The 17995-nt window shown below is 40.6% G+C and overlaps 1 protein-coding gene across 3 annotated transcripts; it reads right to left on the bottom strand.

Annotated features, from left to right (window-relative positions):
- Positions 1–746: 746 nt before the first annotated feature.
- Positions 747–17634, bottom strand: LOC311125834 (uncharacterized protein). Of its 3 annotated transcripts, none has more exons than XM_084199864.1 (12): positions 17113–17634; positions 10478–10765; positions 10068–10337; positions 9519–9788; positions 9294–9368; positions 8937–8963; positions 8739–8799; positions 5622–5644; positions 5113–5187; positions 4670–4720; positions 4342–4406; positions 747–1907 (listed from the first exon to the last, which is right to left on the bottom strand). In XM_084199864.1, exons 1-11 carry the CDS (start codon positions 17177–17179, stop codon positions 4366–4368), a joined length of 1248 nt encoding a protein of 415 aa, XP_084055990.1. In that variant the 5' UTR covers positions 17180–17634; the 3' UTR covers positions 747–1907; positions 4342–4365. The 3 variants fall into 3 exon arrangements, with proteins under 3 accessions (XP_084055990.1, XP_084055991.1, XP_084055992.1); XM_084199865.1 differs by having other exon boundaries at positions 4670–4717; positions 17113–17290; XM_084199866.1 differs by lacking the exon at positions 4670–4720 and having other exon boundaries at positions 17113–17270.
- Positions 17635–17995: the final 361 nt, after the last annotated feature.

Genomic DNA, 17995 nt, shown 5'->3' on the forward strand with positions numbered 1-17995 from the left:
ATTGTTTTTCCTGTGGTTTGTTGTTGTTGACATATGCACCTTGGTTGTAAGGCGCACACAATAGCCTAATAAAAAACTAGAATGAGAAAACCATGCACAACCAATGATAAGCAGGTAGCTTAGTGGGTAAGAGCGTTGTGCCAGTAACCGAAAGGTCGCTGGGTCTAATCCCCGAGCCGACTAGGTGAAAAATCTGTCGATGTGCCCTTAAGCAAGGCACTTAACCCTAATTGCTCATGTAAGTCGCTCTGGATAAGAGCGTCTGCTAAATGACTAAAATGTAATAACTCGTCAAATCTGTTTGTCGCTGCTATTTCAGTAGCCTACGAGGCTACATTACATGTTGATCTTTCTGAGAAAGCTCCCTTTTCGTAGCCTAAGAAGTCGAAGTGAAAGTCAACTTCCTACTAGAGAACTTCTTGACAATGAAATTGCACAATCATTTGGCTAAGAATTTGTTGGCTAATGGTTAGAATGATCAACTATATATATATATATATATATATATATATATATATATATAATTGTTACAATGTATCCTAGATCACATGCTCAACACATTTCTTAATTATTACAATGTAGCCCCCAGATTCTCCACCCTTTTCCCGAAGAGTCCCTGACTAGTCGTGTATATTACTCTTTGGCGCCACCTTGTGACGTGGAGTTAATGGCTTTCACCAATCAGTTTATTAAACAAATCTACCTTATAACTTTCAGAGGTCATAATAATCAAATAAAATCCAATATAGAACTCATCAATTTATTGAAAATATATAAATATCAAACACCTCAAATTCACATTGAATTGGCAGTATATACAGGCTGGAATTCAATCGTTGCAGATAGATGTCACACTGCGCTTTGAAGTACATTTGTTTTGCACAGCAGCATGTCTCGGGAGGAAGGATTTAGGAATCGTCAGTCCTGTGGTGTGATCCGTTTAGTGAACCTGGCTGAGAAGTCATCCAGTGCATGCAAAGAGACTGATCTCTAAGTCTAGTGTCAACTAGTCAGATAGGGATACGTACAGTATGTTGGTGATGGCTGAACCCAGACCTAAATGGAGCTTCCTCTGTATTGCTTTCACCAATCAAGTAAAAAAATAAATAAATCTCTCTCTCTTTACAAGGCAGATGAGGATGAGCTCTACCTCTCAGGCCTGGTTCCTCTCAACCAACACTCTCTCCCTACAGTATACTTTGCCTAGTGTGGGGGTTGGCATAAATTACTCTGAGAAAAATAACAAAAACAATAACAACCTGTACAAATACCTTGACTTAAGTCAAGTGAAGGCTTGAAGAATTATTAAATTATAAGAAATTCACAAGATGCGATTAAAAACAGAAAGTGCAGTGGGTTGGCATAAAGTGCTCTGGGGAAAATACCTGAAAAGGTATCATACAACCACAAAGTGATTGATACTATGGCTTCAAACAACAAAAACAATCTGCACAAATTGATTTAGATTTGTAAAGACGAGTCATGAATAATGAGAAAGGGTAAGAATCCAAAGCTATTTACCTTAAAGTATAAGATAATATCTTGTTTTTGTCCATCATCAAAAATGTGCTGATACAAATATTGCCCTCATATTTCTGAAGTACTGTAAATTCATAAAGCACACAACTCATCACATTATACAGTGAGCTCCAAAAGTATTGGGATTGTGACACATTTTTTGATTGCTTTGGCTCTGTACTCCAGCACTTTAGATTCATCTGATTGAAGGAAAGTTACTTTGTGCAGTGTTTGCCTGTTGTTTTCCTTCATTTTATAGTTAATCGAAAACATCAACAGTTTCTCTCTTCTTGGTCATTTGTCTCAATGTAACAGATATGGAGGCATGTACTGAGAGACTTCAAACCCCATTTTTGTGGTCCTCAGTTCAGCACCAGGAAGACCACCACCTGGAAGGAAGCAATAGAGATCAGAGCTCATGAGACAAAACATTACTAATGACTAGGGCCAGGAGTTTTTCCTGGTCAGGTCACATGGTCAGGAAAAACTCTTGGTCTTATGTTATAAATGCAACAACAGGTGCTATTCCTTTCCTTTAAGAATACACCAATCTGACTTGTTCAATGTGTGTCTTTCATTGCATCCAAATTAAAAGAAAAATACCACATGTTGATCATCATTTACATTTACATTTAAGTAATTTAGCAGACGCTTTTATCCAGAGTGACTTACAAATTGGTGCATTCAACTTAGGATAGCCAGTGGGACAACCACATCTCGATCACAGTAAGTACATTTTTTTAAACAAACATCTGTGAGCAAAGTCAGTGCAATCAGGGACAACTACATCTTGATCACAATAAGTTTTTTTAACAAGTCAGTGCTAGCAGGTGAAATAAGTCAGGTGTTAGTTTAGACAAAAGACAGTGGTAGTAAAGTTTTGTTTTTTTTGAATATACTGTATATATATATATATATATATATACTGCTCAAAAAAATAAAGGGAACACTTAAACAACACAATGTAACTCCAAGTCAAAATATTAAAAAAAAAATGTATTCACTAACTGTAAGTCGCTCTGGATAAGAGCGTCTGCTAAATGACTAAAAATGTAAAATGTAAAAGTCAATCACACTTCTGTGAAATCAAACTGTCCACTTAGGAAGCAACACTGATTGACAATAAATTTCACATGCTGTTGTGCAAATGGAATAGACAACAGGTGGAAATTATAGGCAATTAGCAAGACACCCCCAATAAAGGAGTGGTTCTGCAGGTGGTGACCACAGACCTTCTCAGTTCCTATGCTTCCTGGCTGATGTTTTGGTCACTTTTGAATGCTGGCGGTGCTTTCACTCTAGTGGTAGCATGAGACGGAGTCTACAACCCACACAAGTGGCTCAGGTAGTGCAGCTCATCCAGGATGGCACATCAATGCGAGCTGTGGCAAGAAGGTTTGCTGTGTCTGTCAGCGTAGTGTCCAGAGCATGGAGGCGCTACCAGGAGACAGGCCAGTACATCAGGAGACATGGAGGAGGCCGTAGGAGGGCAACAACCCAGCAGCAGGACCGCTACCTCCGCCATTGTGCAAGGAGGAGCAGGGGGAGCACTGCCAGAGCCCTGAAAAATGACCTCCAGCAGGCCACAAATGTGCATGTGTCTGCTCAAACGGTCAGAAACAGACTCCATGAGGGTGGTATGAGGGCCCGACGTCCACAGGTGGGGGTTGTGCTTACAGCCCAACACCGTGCAGGACGTTTGGCATTTGCCAGAGAACACCAAGATTGGCAAATTCGCCACTGGCGCCCTGTGCTCTTCACAGATGAAAGCAGGTTCACACTGAGCACATGTGACAGACGTGACAGAGTCTGGAGATGCCGTGGAGAACGTTCTGCTGCCTGCAACATCCTCCAGCATGACCGGTTTGGCGGTGGGTCAGTCATGGTGTGGGGTGGCATTTATTTGGGGGGCCGCACAGCCCTCCATGTGCTCGCCAGAGGTAGCCTGACTGCCATTAGGTACCGAGATGAGATCCTCAGACCCCTTGTGAGACCATATGCTGGTGCGGTTGGCCCTGGGTTCCTCCTAATGCAAGACAATGCTAGACCTCATGTGGCTGGAGTGTGTCAGCAGTTCCTGCAAGAGGAAGGCATTGATGCTATGGACTGGCCCGCCCGTTCCCCAGACCTGAATCCAATTGAGCACATCTGGGACATCATGTCTCGCTCCATCCACCAACGCCACGTTGCACCACAGACTGTCCAGGAGTTGGCGGATGCTTTAATCTAGGTCTGGGAGGAGATCCCTCAGGAGACCATCCACCACCTCATCAGGAGCATGCCCAGGCGTTGTAGGGAGGTCATACAGGCACGTGGAGGCCACACACACTACTGAGCCTCATTTTGACTTGTTTTAAGGACATTACATCAAAGTTGGATCAGCCTGTAGTGTGGTTTTCCACTTTAATTTTGAGTGTGACTCCAAATCCAGACCTCCATGGGTTGATACATTTGATTTCCATTGATAACTTTTGTGTGATTTTGTTGTCAGCACATTCAACTATGTAAAGAAAAAAGTATTTAATAAGATTATTTCATTCATTCAGATCTAGGATGTGTTATTTTAGTGTTCCCTTTATTTTTTTGAGCAGTGTATATATATATATATATATATATATATATATATATATATATATATATATATATATATAAATAAATAAATATGGGGGGGGGGGGGGGGGGGGGTGTAGAAGAATTGCTGTTATACTATTCCAGGTATTCCTATCATCACAAACATAATAACAATGTAATAACAATGTGAGCACTTCCAAATGCTTTGTTAATAAATCTTGTGGTTAGTGTCTTTCTCAGACTTATACTTACCATCCTAAAACACTGGATTCTTTACTAGCTGTCGTCAGCCGCCCTCAACAGATTCAGATGATGTTCTGGCAAGAAAACACACAATAGAAGAGTTGGACTTAACCACACACACACACACACGTAAGCACGCACGCACATGCAGGTCAGCACGCAAGCTAACACACACATCCCTGGTCATCCCTTCACACCCTCACAAGCTACAACAATCAAACAGTACAGGGATTTCCTTGTTTGTCTATTCTGGACCACAAACTGGCTCTACCAATCCTCAAGGTAAACAACAACATAGTAGATGGCAGAATTCCAGGTGAATGCCACTGTGTCTTACCCTCAGGCTTTGACTCATCTTTAGGACTGTTGGATCCACTGGGTTCATCTGCTAATGAGAACAGAAGGACAAACTTGTTCTAATGAGATCATTTCTAGTAACCCTCTAGATCACGTGTCAAACTCATTCCATGGAGGGCCGAGTGTCTGCGGGTTTTCACTCCTCCCTTGTACTTAAATGATGAATTAAGGTCACTAATTAGTAAAGAACTCCCCTCACCTGGTTGTCTAGGTCTTAATTGAAAGGAAAACCAAAAACCCTCAGACACTAAGCCCTTCATATAATGAGTTTGACACCCCTGTTCTAGATGAACCCTCTATCCTTATAATACACAGTATAATGTTACAGGAACCAAATCATCAGGACAAATATGGTTGGAGTTCACTGTAACTGCCAGAGCACTCTGTTACCGGGTAAACTATCTGCTTAAGTTTCATACACACCTCCATTCTCCTGCCCCTTTACAGCTTTGTCATTGTCGTATTCCCCTGTTTTGGGGTTGGCCGTTAACATAACCCCTGCAGAATCACACAGAAGGAAAACATCAACTACAGCCTCTCTCCTACTGTATCAAATTCTACTTAAAGGTACAATATGGTACTTTTTGGGCGACCCAACCAAATTCACATAGAACTGTTATAGATCTTTAATTCCCATTGAAAGCAAGTCTAAGAAGCAGTAGATCTGTTATGTGTGTGCTATTTCTATGCTTCCGGTTTTGTACACCAGCTGCAAACAGCTGAAAATACAATATTTTTGGTTATGGAATGGTACAATGATTAGATAGTACAATGATTCTCTACACAATGACTGCTTGTTTTTTCACAGAAACTGAAATGAGGTAAACTATTAGAATTTTATCAACCAGGAAATGGAGGAGTGATTTCTGTATAGTCCACCTTTAAAGAAGTTACTTCTGTTTATACAGTCTGAAATTAACTGGATGACTTGCCTTGTTCTGGCTGGACTCCATCACTGCCTTGAGTTGAGGAGAAGAGAAGAGAGAAAAGTTGAGGTTAACATTCTCATACACAGACCACATTAGTATTGGTTGTGTTCACTTCTGGATGACAATGGAAAGGATGCTAAGTTGCAGAATTCCTGGTGAATGCCACTGTGTCTTACCCTCAGGCTTTGACTCATCTTTGCAGATTGCAACAGCACCGTACACATTTTATATATGCTAGCACACACACTGCTAACTTTAAACTCACATGAATAATCATCAACTTTTCATACTGTATGTAAGTTTACATGTCACAAAAACATATTCTTCAAATAAATGCCACCACAAATAATATGAGAAACACATTTCTGGCAACATCTTCACATATCTGCATCGTCAAAATGGCCTCAGAAGTACCATGTAAAAAGGTGTGTAGTGTTACTACCTGTTTTAGTGGCAGTGTTAATTTAGTTTTAGTCTTTATGACTAAAATGTCTTTAATCCTAGTCCCATTTAAGTCATTTCATCCTTGATTTTAGTTATCATCAGTCGACTCTGGACGATTCTAGTCTAGTTTTAGTCAGTCATTTGAGTCATTGTAACTTTCTTTTGTTTTATTAAATAGTTCATACAAACCTCTAACTTAACTTCCATCATGAACATAATGGCTTCCACTCCCTTAGTCCCATTTTAGTCACATAATAGTCAGTGCATTATTTTCTGTAAAATATTTCATATTTAGGCACCTACAGTCTTTTAAGTTTGCATTAGGTTATGATGACACACACTTTCTTGTTCATTTTTCATACTTTTCTTTAAAAAACATTGTGTCTGTACTTGACTATTCATATTTTTGAAAATTTTTACTTTTACATCACTACATTCCTAAAGAAAATAATGTACTTTTTACTCCATACATTTTCCCTGACACCCAAAAGTACTCGTTACATTTCGAATGCTCAGGCAGGACAGCGATATGGTCCAATCCATTCACCTATCAATATAATGCGTTGTCATCCCTACTGCCTCTGATCTGGCAGACTCACTAAAGACAAATACTGCATTTGTAAATGTGCCTGTCTGTCCGTAAAAAGTAAACAAGAAAACTGTGCCGTCTGGTCTGGTTTGCTTCAAATAAGGAATTTGATGTATAGCATTTACTTTTACTCAAGTAAGACAAATGGGCACTTTTTTCACCACTGTATTTAAGTACATTTAAAACCAGATACTTTTAGACTTTTACTCAAGTACTATTTTACTGAGTGACTTTTACTTGAGTCCTTTTATATTAAGGTATCTTTACTTTTACTCAAGTATGACAATTGAGTACTTTTGCCACCACTGCGAGCGTGCACACACACACACACACACACACACACACACACACACACACATATTAGTGAGTAAAGGTCCCTAATTAGATTACAACAGGTTTCTTTATTGCTGGGATGAGACAAAAACAACACTGCTGTCCTGTGCTGTGAGTGCAGTGAATGGAGATACTGTATGTATAGAGTTGAAGTCGGAAGTTTACATACACCTTAGCCAAATACATTTCAACTCAGTTTTTCACAATTCCTGACATTTAATTCCCTGTCTTAGGTAAGTTAGGATCACCACTTTATTTTAAGATTGTGAAATGTCAGAATAATAGTAGAGAGAATGATTTATTTCAGCTTTTATTTCTTTCATCACATTCCCAGTGGGTCAGAAGTTTACATACACTCAATTAGTATTTGGTAGCATTGCCTTTAAATTGTTAAACTTGGGTCAAACGTTTCGGGTAGCCTTCCACAAGCTTCACACAATAAGTTGGGTGAATTTTGGCCCATTCCTCCTGACAGAGCTGGTGTAACTGAGTCAGGATTGTAGGCCTCCTTGATCGCATACGCTTTTTCAGTTCTGCCCACAAATGTTCTATAGGATTGAGGTCAGGGCTTTGGAATAATGCTTGGGGTCATTGTCCATTTGGAAGACCCATTTGCGACCAAGCTTTAACTTCCTGACTGATGTCTTAAGATGTTGCTTCAATATATCCACATAATTTTCCTTCCTCATGATGCCATCTATTTCGTGAAGTGCACCAGTCCCTCCTGCAGCAAAGCACCCCCACAGCATGATGCTGCCACCCCCGTGCTTCACGGTTGGGATGGTGTTCTTCGGCTTGCAAGCCACCCCCTCTTTCCTCTAAACATAACAATGGTCATTATGGGCAAACAGTTCTATTTTTGTTTCATCAGACCAGAGGACATTTCTCCAAAAAGTATGATGTTTGTCCCCATGTGCAGTTGCAAACCGTAGTCTGGCTTTTTTATGGCGGTTTTGGAGCAGTGGCTTCTTCCTTGCTGAGCGGCTTTTCAGGTTATGTCGATATAGGACTCGTTTTACTGTGGATATAGATACTTCTGTCCCTGTTTCTTCCAGCATCTTCACAGGGTCCTTTGCTGTTGTTCTGGGATTGATTTGCACTTTTCGCACCAAAGTACTTTCATCTCTAGGAGACAGAACGCGTCTCCTTCCTGAGCAGTATGACGGCTGCGTGGTCCCATGGTGTTTATACTTGCGTACTATTGTTTGTACAGATGAACGTGGTACCTTCAGGTGTTTGGAAATTGCTCCCAAGGTTGAACCAGACTGAGGTCTTGGCTGGATGTCAAGCAAAGAGGCACTGAATTTGAAGGTAGGCCTTGAAATACATCCACAGGTACACCTCTAATTGACTCAAATGATGTCAATTAGCCTATCAGAAGCTTCTAAAGCCATGACATCATTTTCTGGAATTTTCCAAGCTGTTTAAAGGCACAGTCAACTTAGTGTATGTAAACTTCTGACCCACTGGAATAGTGATACAGTGAATTATAAGTGAAATAATCTGTCTGTAAACAATTGTTGGAAAAATTACTTGTGTCATGCACAAAGTAGATGTCCTAACCGACTTGCCAAAACTATAGTTTGTTAACAAGACATTTGTGGAGTGGTTGAAAAACAAGTTTTAATGACTCCAACCTAAGTGTATGTAAACTTCCGACTTCAACTGTATATAGTGAATTATCTTGTATTTGTATTACTTTGGGGACCCAGTTAGCAGCTTGAATAGGGATCTGAGTCAAGTTAGGGTAATACTTGCCACACATTCCACCACAAAACTTTCTCAAAAAGTCAACCCAGGTGTCTTGGGGATATCCTGAGATGAATAAGAGACACACAAATGTAAGAAATTATTAAGACACTTTCAATCAAATGAAATGCACATTGTGTAACATTTTGGTTAATCAGTGAGTATGAAGAGTTGAACCAGGAAGAGACAGAGAATCATCCTACCGTTTTTTTTCTTCCACACCAACCAAACTGGGGAGTAAAAATACAAATATTCTCTTAAAGTACTAGTCTGCATTAATATTCTATCAGCTATTGAGTTTGACTTCACCCACATTTACATGCTTAAGCTGCAATAAGAAGACATATTTTCTGAGAGCACCGATAAACAACTTGCATACAGTAAACCAATAAACAACCTGCATACAGTACCTGCACACCTGAACACTACTGTAAATACAGGTAGAACAGGTATCCCCTTCAGGGGGTATAGCTCACTGTTGTTGCTGCTGTTATGTCAATCTGTGCTTCAAAAATATGTACATGTACAGTGCTCTGTTACTATAGATGTTCTGTTCTTACCTGCTATGGCGACAAGTACTAATATGGTAACGACAACACCAGCAACAACACCACCAACACCAACTTCAGAAGGCTCTGAAATGAAAACACATTTTGTATTGATACTCTGACAGGAGTTGATCAGGAATTCAACATAGTGCAGCATTCAAAATGTCCTACAACACTAGCAGTGTTACTAACATAGCAATACATAAGACTGTAACACACTTATGAGTGTCCACTCACCTGGGCCAAACACCTCTCCAACTGGCTCACTGGCTTCCCCTTCCCCAGCAGAGCTCTTCAGCTTGCAGAAGTACTTGTAACTGTTGGTTGATTTGCCAGTGTCGCTCTTAGAGACAACCAGATGTTTTCCTATGACCTCCCACGCCCCCTTTCCCACTTTCCAGCTGTAGGTGACGGGTTCAGCATCAGTGGCGTCGCCTTCACAGGTCAGAGTGCAGGAGGTTTTGTTGGAGTTACAGGAAGAAGTGATTGTGGGTTTAGGGACAGCCTCTGTAAATCCAGGAGAGAGAGACAAAGACAAAGCAGGAAGAAAAGCTTGTGAGGCACTGAATAATCTGTTATTTAATATAGAGGCACACAGACAGACAGAAACAATGACTGATAACATAATGTATATGTCCTCTCAAGCAATTTGCTGTTGAACTCCACAGTATAAACCCCACTGTCTGTTTTCAACATAGCGCAGCATTCAAAATGTCCTACAACACTAGCAGTGTTACTGACATATCAATACATAAGACTGTAGCATACTTATGAGTGTCCACTCACTTGGGTCAAACACCTCTCCAACTGGCTCGCTGACTTCCCCTTCCCCAGCAGAGTTCTTCATCTTGCAGAAGTACTTGTAACTGTTGGTGGATTTGCCAGTGTCGCTTTTAGAGACAACCAGCTGTTTGTCTATGACCTTCCACACCCCCTCTCCTACTTTCCAGCTGTAGGTGATGGGTTCAGCATCAGTGGCGTCACCTTCACAGGTCAGAGTGCAGGTGGTTTTGTTGGCGTTACAGGAAGAAGTGATTGTGGGTTTGGGGACTGCCTCTGTAAATAGAGGAAAGAAACAGGAATAATTTGGGGAAATGCTTGTGCGGTACTGCATAACCTTCTGTTTCTACACGACCACACATACACACACATATGTATGCACACACACACACACACACACACACAGAAACACTTACTGATAACAGACAGTGTATATGTCTTGTCAAGCTGTTTGTCGTTGAACTCCACAGAATAAACTCCACTGTCTGTTTTCGTCAATCCACTGATTCTCAGCTCTCCAGTAGTCAGGTTCAGGGATGTGCGCTCTTTGAAGGCAGCATAGATTTCCAGACCACCAAAATCCTTGTCCCACTCTGCCACCTTGTTCTTCCCATGCTTCCATAAGATGCTTGTGATGGGGCCAGGCACTGTGGACTTGTCTGGCTTCAACACGAGCTCACCTCCCACTTTATGATAAAGATCATCTGGAAAAGCAGACATTTCATACATGTAAGATAGTATCAATGTATCCAGGGTAACACATTATGGTTAGGGTATAAATATGTAGTCCTAACCCTATTGACATTGAACTGACATTATTATGAACTTTTACTTTTTATGTCTAGAATTCTGCTTGCTGGGAGTATTTTCCCAGTAGAGAGATTTTTTCCATCAAACTGACTTTTTGTGGATAAAAGGCTGTGCATGATGACATAGTCCACATAGAAATAACTTTTGTCGTTAAATTCCCGAATGTACCGAATGAAAAATACAATTAGTATTTTAAGTTTCCATCGCATTTTACACTCTACTGATGGTTTATCTTCTTCTTCTATGAGTTTTAACGGCAGTTGGCATCCAGTAAATGTTGCATTACCGCCACCAACTAGACAGCAGTACAACTCCCTTATACTTTGTTTGAAAAAATTAAGAAATAAAGAAATACCCTACCATCTAACACTACACTCACAAACAAATAACTCCACTATTTCAATCTATTTAGTACTAACTCAGGCCAACAACCTGAAAGCATAGAACACCACCACTTAACACCCTGTAACTCTTTTGATGTCAAGTCTCGCACACCCAAATACCTTTCTGCAGCTGCCAACACAACCCACATTTTCTGTGACTTACGTTCCATCCCTACAGTACAGTTAATAACCATTGCTATAAATGCTAAAAATCCAATCTTACTGAAACATATATCACTTGTTGGTTTATCCCTCTGTACTGGTACAGATCACTACTCACACCACTTCTCTCACTATCCCTCCCCCTTGACCCATCTTCCTCTACTTTCTTCACTGCCTCAGCATATGACAACTTCTGCACTACTCTAACCCTGGAAACCTCAACCTGCCTCTCTCGCATGGGACATTTCTGATCCCCAGCCACATGGGCCCCCCTACAATTAACACATACCACTACTTTCCCCAATGCTACACATTCCTTTGTCACATGCCCTTCTGCACACTTCTCACACCTAGGAACCTCCCTCCTACACACTGCTGCCACATGCCCATAAGCTTGACACCTGTAACAACGTAATGTATTCGGCACAAAAGCTTGTACAGGATAACTTATATATCCTAACATCACTTTGTCGGGCAAAGACTCAACATCAAAACTCAAAAGGACAGACAATGACTCTGTTTCACCACTCATGCCACCCTGTCTTCGTCGCACCAAACGTCGAGCATCACAAACACCGGTAATCTTCCCCTTCAGTTAGTCAGCTTGTACATTTACTGCTACCGAGGTAATCACTTCTTTCAATGGCACCCTTTTCTTGAGCGCAAAACAATTCACATCTCTTGCACCCATTCGTTTAATGCGGAGTGCCTGCTTCCTCTGACCAGCAGAAACACAAATAATTATCACAAGACCACTTCTGGTTACCCTCACCGATTCCACAGCACCTAACTCTGTTTTCACCCACCCTGAAACCACAAATGGATCAGCCAAAAGGCAAGGGTCCTTTTTCCAAAATGTTCACTCCTACTGTCACAGACTCATCTTTATCCTGACCCTCGGTGCAAGCCTCGGGCTCAGAGAACTTCACCACACCTACCACTTCCGATACTTCGCCCTCATTCACTTCCATTTCTCCTACTGTCTTCAACTCACTCTAATACTTTCTACCATTCCCCTTTAACAAACCATCTCCCTTCTATTCACCATTTTTAACCGACTCAAGCTCACCCTCTTCCTCCTCCCTCTCTCTCTTAGACCTCCTCTGCCTCTCTTTTTCCCTCCATTCCTCCTCCGTATTCCAAGTATAAATCTCCTTATGATAATACTGCACTTCTCTTGACATACATCTTGTTCTTGCCTTGTAAAGGAATGCCATTTCACCGGCTGTCACAATCTCCATTCAATCAGCACGAACCCTCCTTGATGGTTTGTCATAAACACTGTTGCGTTATATAGCAAAATGTTTGCCCACTCTGGTCTACGCACATACGCTCCAGCCAAAAACTCACAGAGTGGGGGTAAACTATCTACATTATGACATCATTATGGATAAGAGCGATATTATTTGTATCTGTCAAACGGCAGCAAAGCATCGATCATCATGTCACCAGAATAAGACCCTCAATATTTATTTGAAAGTAGCATTAAGCTCATCACCTTGCACTTTCACCACCCTGTGAAGTTCATCATAACTTATTTCATCTGTAGCCTAATGAACTGCAGTCGTAGTGGGAGGACCACACAACATGTCATCGCGTGACTCCATGTTTACTTCGATATGATGGTTATTATATCAATATTTGCGCATAAAAGCATTTCCACCACCATGTCTCGCATAATAAATGTTACAAACACAAAAAGGTCCCACCTTGTCTAGAGTATTTTGTTTTGTCGACATTTGGAAAGTTTACCCCAAACAAAGTATGTTTCCATCAGGCCTGTCATTATATTTTTTACTGCATAAAAAGGTTTGATGGAAACTTGGTTAGGAGCTAGGTTTCCAGCCAATTGGCGACAGATTTTCAAGTGAATATTCTAAAATCCACATAAAGAAAATGTGCGCATTTTCCAACCAGTGGTGAGTTTCCACCCAACAGACTTGTTGCAGATAAAAATCAGTGCGTCATGATGTAGTGCACACAAAATGTAATTTTTCGCTTACGTTTTCATGTACCATCACATTTTCAACTCCACTAATAGTTTTGTCACAAAACCTGTTGCATTGAATAGCAAAATGCCTTCTCTGGTCTTGGCACTTATGCTCTAGCCAACAGCTCGCAGCTACAGTGAGGATAAGATATCTACATTATGAGATTATTATGGATAAGAGCGAGAATATTTGTATTTGTCAAATGGCAGTCAAGCATCGATCATCATGTCACCAGAATAAGACCTTTTATATTTATTGGACAGGAGCATCAAGATCACAGTGCACTTCACCACCCTGTGAAGTTCACCATAACTTATTTCATCTGTACCCTAATAAACTGCATGGTTTCCTGACGAGTCATAGTGAGACCCATACCATATCATCGTGTGACTATAAGTTTACTTCGATATGATGGCTATTATATCAATATTTGCGCATAAAGCAGGGTCGGCGTTATGGGCGGGCCAATGCACTACCGAACCTCCTTGCCTATCCAAATAAAATATGGAAATATTGATCATTTATTTGACCGAGTTGCGCGCCGACAGAAAGACGCATCAATCTCAGATAAAGCATCCGAGCGAGCAAAACAGCGCCCCTCTGTCTCCGTAAGTGTAGACCATGTGTCTAATGCTGTCTGGACAAAAGGAGTATGGCATGTCATACTTTTTCTGGCCAGACAGAATCAGATACATGGGCTACATATAGTAAACTGAGGGGCGCTGTTTCGCACTCGCAAAAATCTGTCCTGAAATAAACCCAATGCGTTTCTATGGGCATAATATGCAGACCTTGTCTCCTGCATTCCCGACTTTGGGACAACGACTCGCATTATTAGGGCGGAGACCTGAGCATCTCGTCATTATAATATGCCATTTAGCAGACGCTTTTATCCAAAGTGACTTACAGTCATGCGTGCATACATTTTCTTTTTTTTTCTTTTTTTGTGTATGGGTGGTCCCGGGGATCGAACCCACTACCTTGGCTTTACAAGCGCCGTGCTCTACCAGCTGAGCTACAGAGGACCACATATATACAGATCTCTGGTTTCAGGCACTTGCGAATTAGAAAGGAAAATGTGTGCACTGTTCGGATGCTGGCTTTCCCTAAAGTAAATTGTTGTTTTGCCAAAATTACATAATTACTACTGTCTAAATAAAATAATTCAAAATACTTTACCAGAGAGCTTGACTTAGCCACAGAGGATCATTAGCTTTTTTTTTTACAAAAATAGCTGTGGATTGTTTCAAATCACAAATCGATGCCTATTTGGGAAGCCTGCAATTTGGGCAGCACATGTGGCAATATGCCTAGCTGATTATTGAGTTGCGGCTGTCAGTGAAAAGCATCTAAAAAGTGTGAAGATAATGTGTCTTGAGAATAATTTACACTGAAACAAAATATGAACGCAACATGTAAAGTGTTGGTTATATGTTTCATGAGCTGACATAACAAATCCCAGAAATGTTCCATATGCACAAAAAGCTTATTTCTCTCAAATGATGTGCACACATTTGTTTACATCCCTGATAGTGAGCATTTGTCCTTTGCCAAGATAATCCATCTACCTGACAGGTGTGGCATATAAAGAAGCTGAATAAACAGCACTATCATTACATAGGTGCACCTTGTGCTGGGTTCAATAAAAGGCCACTTTAAAATGTGCAGTTTTGTCACACAACACAATGCCACAGATGTCTCAAGTTTTGAGGGAGCGTGCAATTGGCATGCTAACTGCAGGAACGTCCACGAGAGCTGTTGCTAGATATTTGAATGTTAATTTCTCTACCATAAGCTGTCGCCAACATTGTTTTAGAGAATTTGGCAGTACGTCCAACTGGCCTCACAACCACAGACCATGTGTAACCACGCCAGCCCAGGACCGCCACATCCGGCTTCTTCAGGGGAGTGCTCTTCAGGGGAGTGCTGAGTAGTATTTCTGTCTGTAATAAAGCCCTTTTGTTGGGAAAAACTCATTCTGATAGGCTGGGCCTGGCTCCCCAGTGGGTGGGCCTGGCTGCCAAGTGGGTGGGCCTATGCCCTCCAAGGCCCACCCATGGCTGCACCCCTACCCAGTCATGTGAAATCCATCTATTAAGGCCTAATTAATTTATTTCAATTGACTTGTTTCCTTATATGAACTGTAACTCAGTAAAATCTTTGAAATTGTTGCATGTTGCGTTTATATTTTTTTCAGTATGAAATGTTGAGACAAGAAGAAGGGGAGGGGTGTGTGCTGAAGATATGGGTGTCTTTCTCCAGAATGCATGCACTCAGCTCTCCAGAATGTGCTTGGCAGTCTCCAGACAATTCTTGCACATTCATTGTTACATTGTGTGAATTATTTGCCCTTTGATTGTTTATTTTTATCAATTCCTTATTACACATGTAACTAGTAGGTCTAGTAAATGTACCGTTTATCCACGTTATTTGGTTACATTAATTACTGTTAACGCATGAATAACAGTAATTTACCGTTCTCATTCTCGGAGTGGAAACGGTGTTTGCAAAGTTCACAACCTGCTACACTTGTGAGAAACACGTTTTGGTTTATTTCATAACCATAATTTAGGAGTTTTGTAAAATGTTTAATTGTATTTTGTTTGGAGCGCTCCATGTGAGCATGTGTGTGGTTTCCTGTCCTGATAATGTAGCAGCCAATGGATCAATGTGTCCATATGGCAAAGGCTGGTGCTCTTGCATTTAGTTGAATTTTAACTTTTAGATTTTTATCATTTAATTGAGATTTTTATCATTTACCACGTGGCAATAATTTTGAGAAACACAAACGTTATTATTGAAATGAAACCATTGCATCAAAATGTGCAGATAAAAGATTATAATAACTGGCACGCAGATGGGTAGAAATGGTAGGATACACTGAAAGCTTCTCCAAACTTGAAACTCTCGAGCTGCCTATGGTATTTATTATAACACCAATGCAAAAGCGTGCACACAGGAGGTCCCATTGGGAAAAAAACGGGCCCGCCTATAGAAATCAAATGCCCAACCAACTGATTCGTTCTGGCGCCATACTCTTTCGGTCCAGACAGCATCAGATACATGGTCGACGCATACTGAGGGGCACTGTTTCGCTCGCTCGGAAGCTTTATCTGAGATTAATGCGTCTTTCTGTTGGCATGAGTTTAGGTCAAATAAATGTTCAATATTTCAATATTTTATTTGGATGGGCAAGGAGGTACCGTAGGGCGGGCCCCATAACACCGGCCCTGCCATGATCATGCAGACCCTTCTGTAGGTTTGAGCCTTGGTTAGCCCAGGACTCAATATCCGATAACTTCTTGAAGTGAGATCTGTATGTAGCTGAACTGAATAAGAAGGGCGCGGTCCTTATTTCTAATCGAAACCCACATAGACGTCGTTTAAAACCATTCTGACTTTCCATGTTGAAAATCAATAGGAAGAGCGTGTTTAGGATATTGTCCATCCATAATGTCATTACAAGTTGTTGTTTTTCAGTGATATGAATCCCACTCGGCGGGTGCGCTTGTAACTTGAAGTTGCAGCGCATAGTGTTTATAAAGGACATTATCTTACATACACCTATTGATCATGATAATCAAATATTATGACGTGATGTTGTAGGATAGTATCTACATTTAGCACACAATAGCAAACAAGTGGCCTAACAAATAGTAGGTAGGCCAAACACTTAAGTTCGGCCTACCAGTCGTTTCAACTTACCTCCAGAGACCACCGTTCGTACAAGACAAAGCCAGAAGCACAATCTGATGGGCGTTAGTTCGGGCATATAGTTAATTTGTTTAGATAATAAATACAATTCAGTTCAAATGAGATTTGCTAAATCCCTGTGTGGCTCATCGCCTAGCCTACTTCTGATCTTTAGATTTCCTGAAGCTGTGAAAGTGAAAGTAAAAAGTGGTTTAGTTCCTCCCTCTGCATGAGTCGTCCTCTTCGTGGAAAATAAAATAACGTTCCATTTGACTTGTAAATAATGTTTAATAGCTGCAATACAATCACACTGTATACCAACACATGGCATTATGTTTATATGCTATATTAACTTTATTTTTCAAATCTAACCACTTCTGGAATATTCCTTGATGTAGTCGTGCCCATCCCTGGTCTTTGGCGCCTCCCTGTGTGTATAATTGGCTACAATGCACAAAATTACATATAGAATTTAGAATTGATAGGATCTCTGTCCTATAATGTAACAAAAGTTGACAATACTGTAATATTCAAAGGTAAATTAATAACTATAGTTCATTTACTTGTCCTCCTGTCCACTGAGTGTGAGGGATTTTAATTCACCAGCCTAGCCATTCACCTGTAGGCCTATGTGGCATGCACACAAAAACATTCACACAATAAATATTTTCCTCAAAACATATAATAAATGTTTACCATCTTGTTGTATGGATCAACATTTCATTATAATTCACATTATTCAAAGTTGAAAAATTATAGTAGGCTAAACATGACAGCACATCACATACAGGATAACAATATGATACTTAATAGGCTAACCCAAAAGAGATAGAAAAGAGATATGAGTTTACTGAAGATAAATAAACCTTCCCTCTACAGAATCTAAATATTTGTC

The sequence above is a fragment of the Coregonus lavaretus genome (assembly GCF_964263955.1).
Source record: "Coregonus lavaretus genome assembly, contig: HAP1_SCAFFOLD_533, whole genome shotgun sequence".
Lineage (NCBI taxonomy): Eukaryota > Metazoa > Chordata > Actinopteri > Salmoniformes > Salmonidae > Coregonus > Coregonus lavaretus.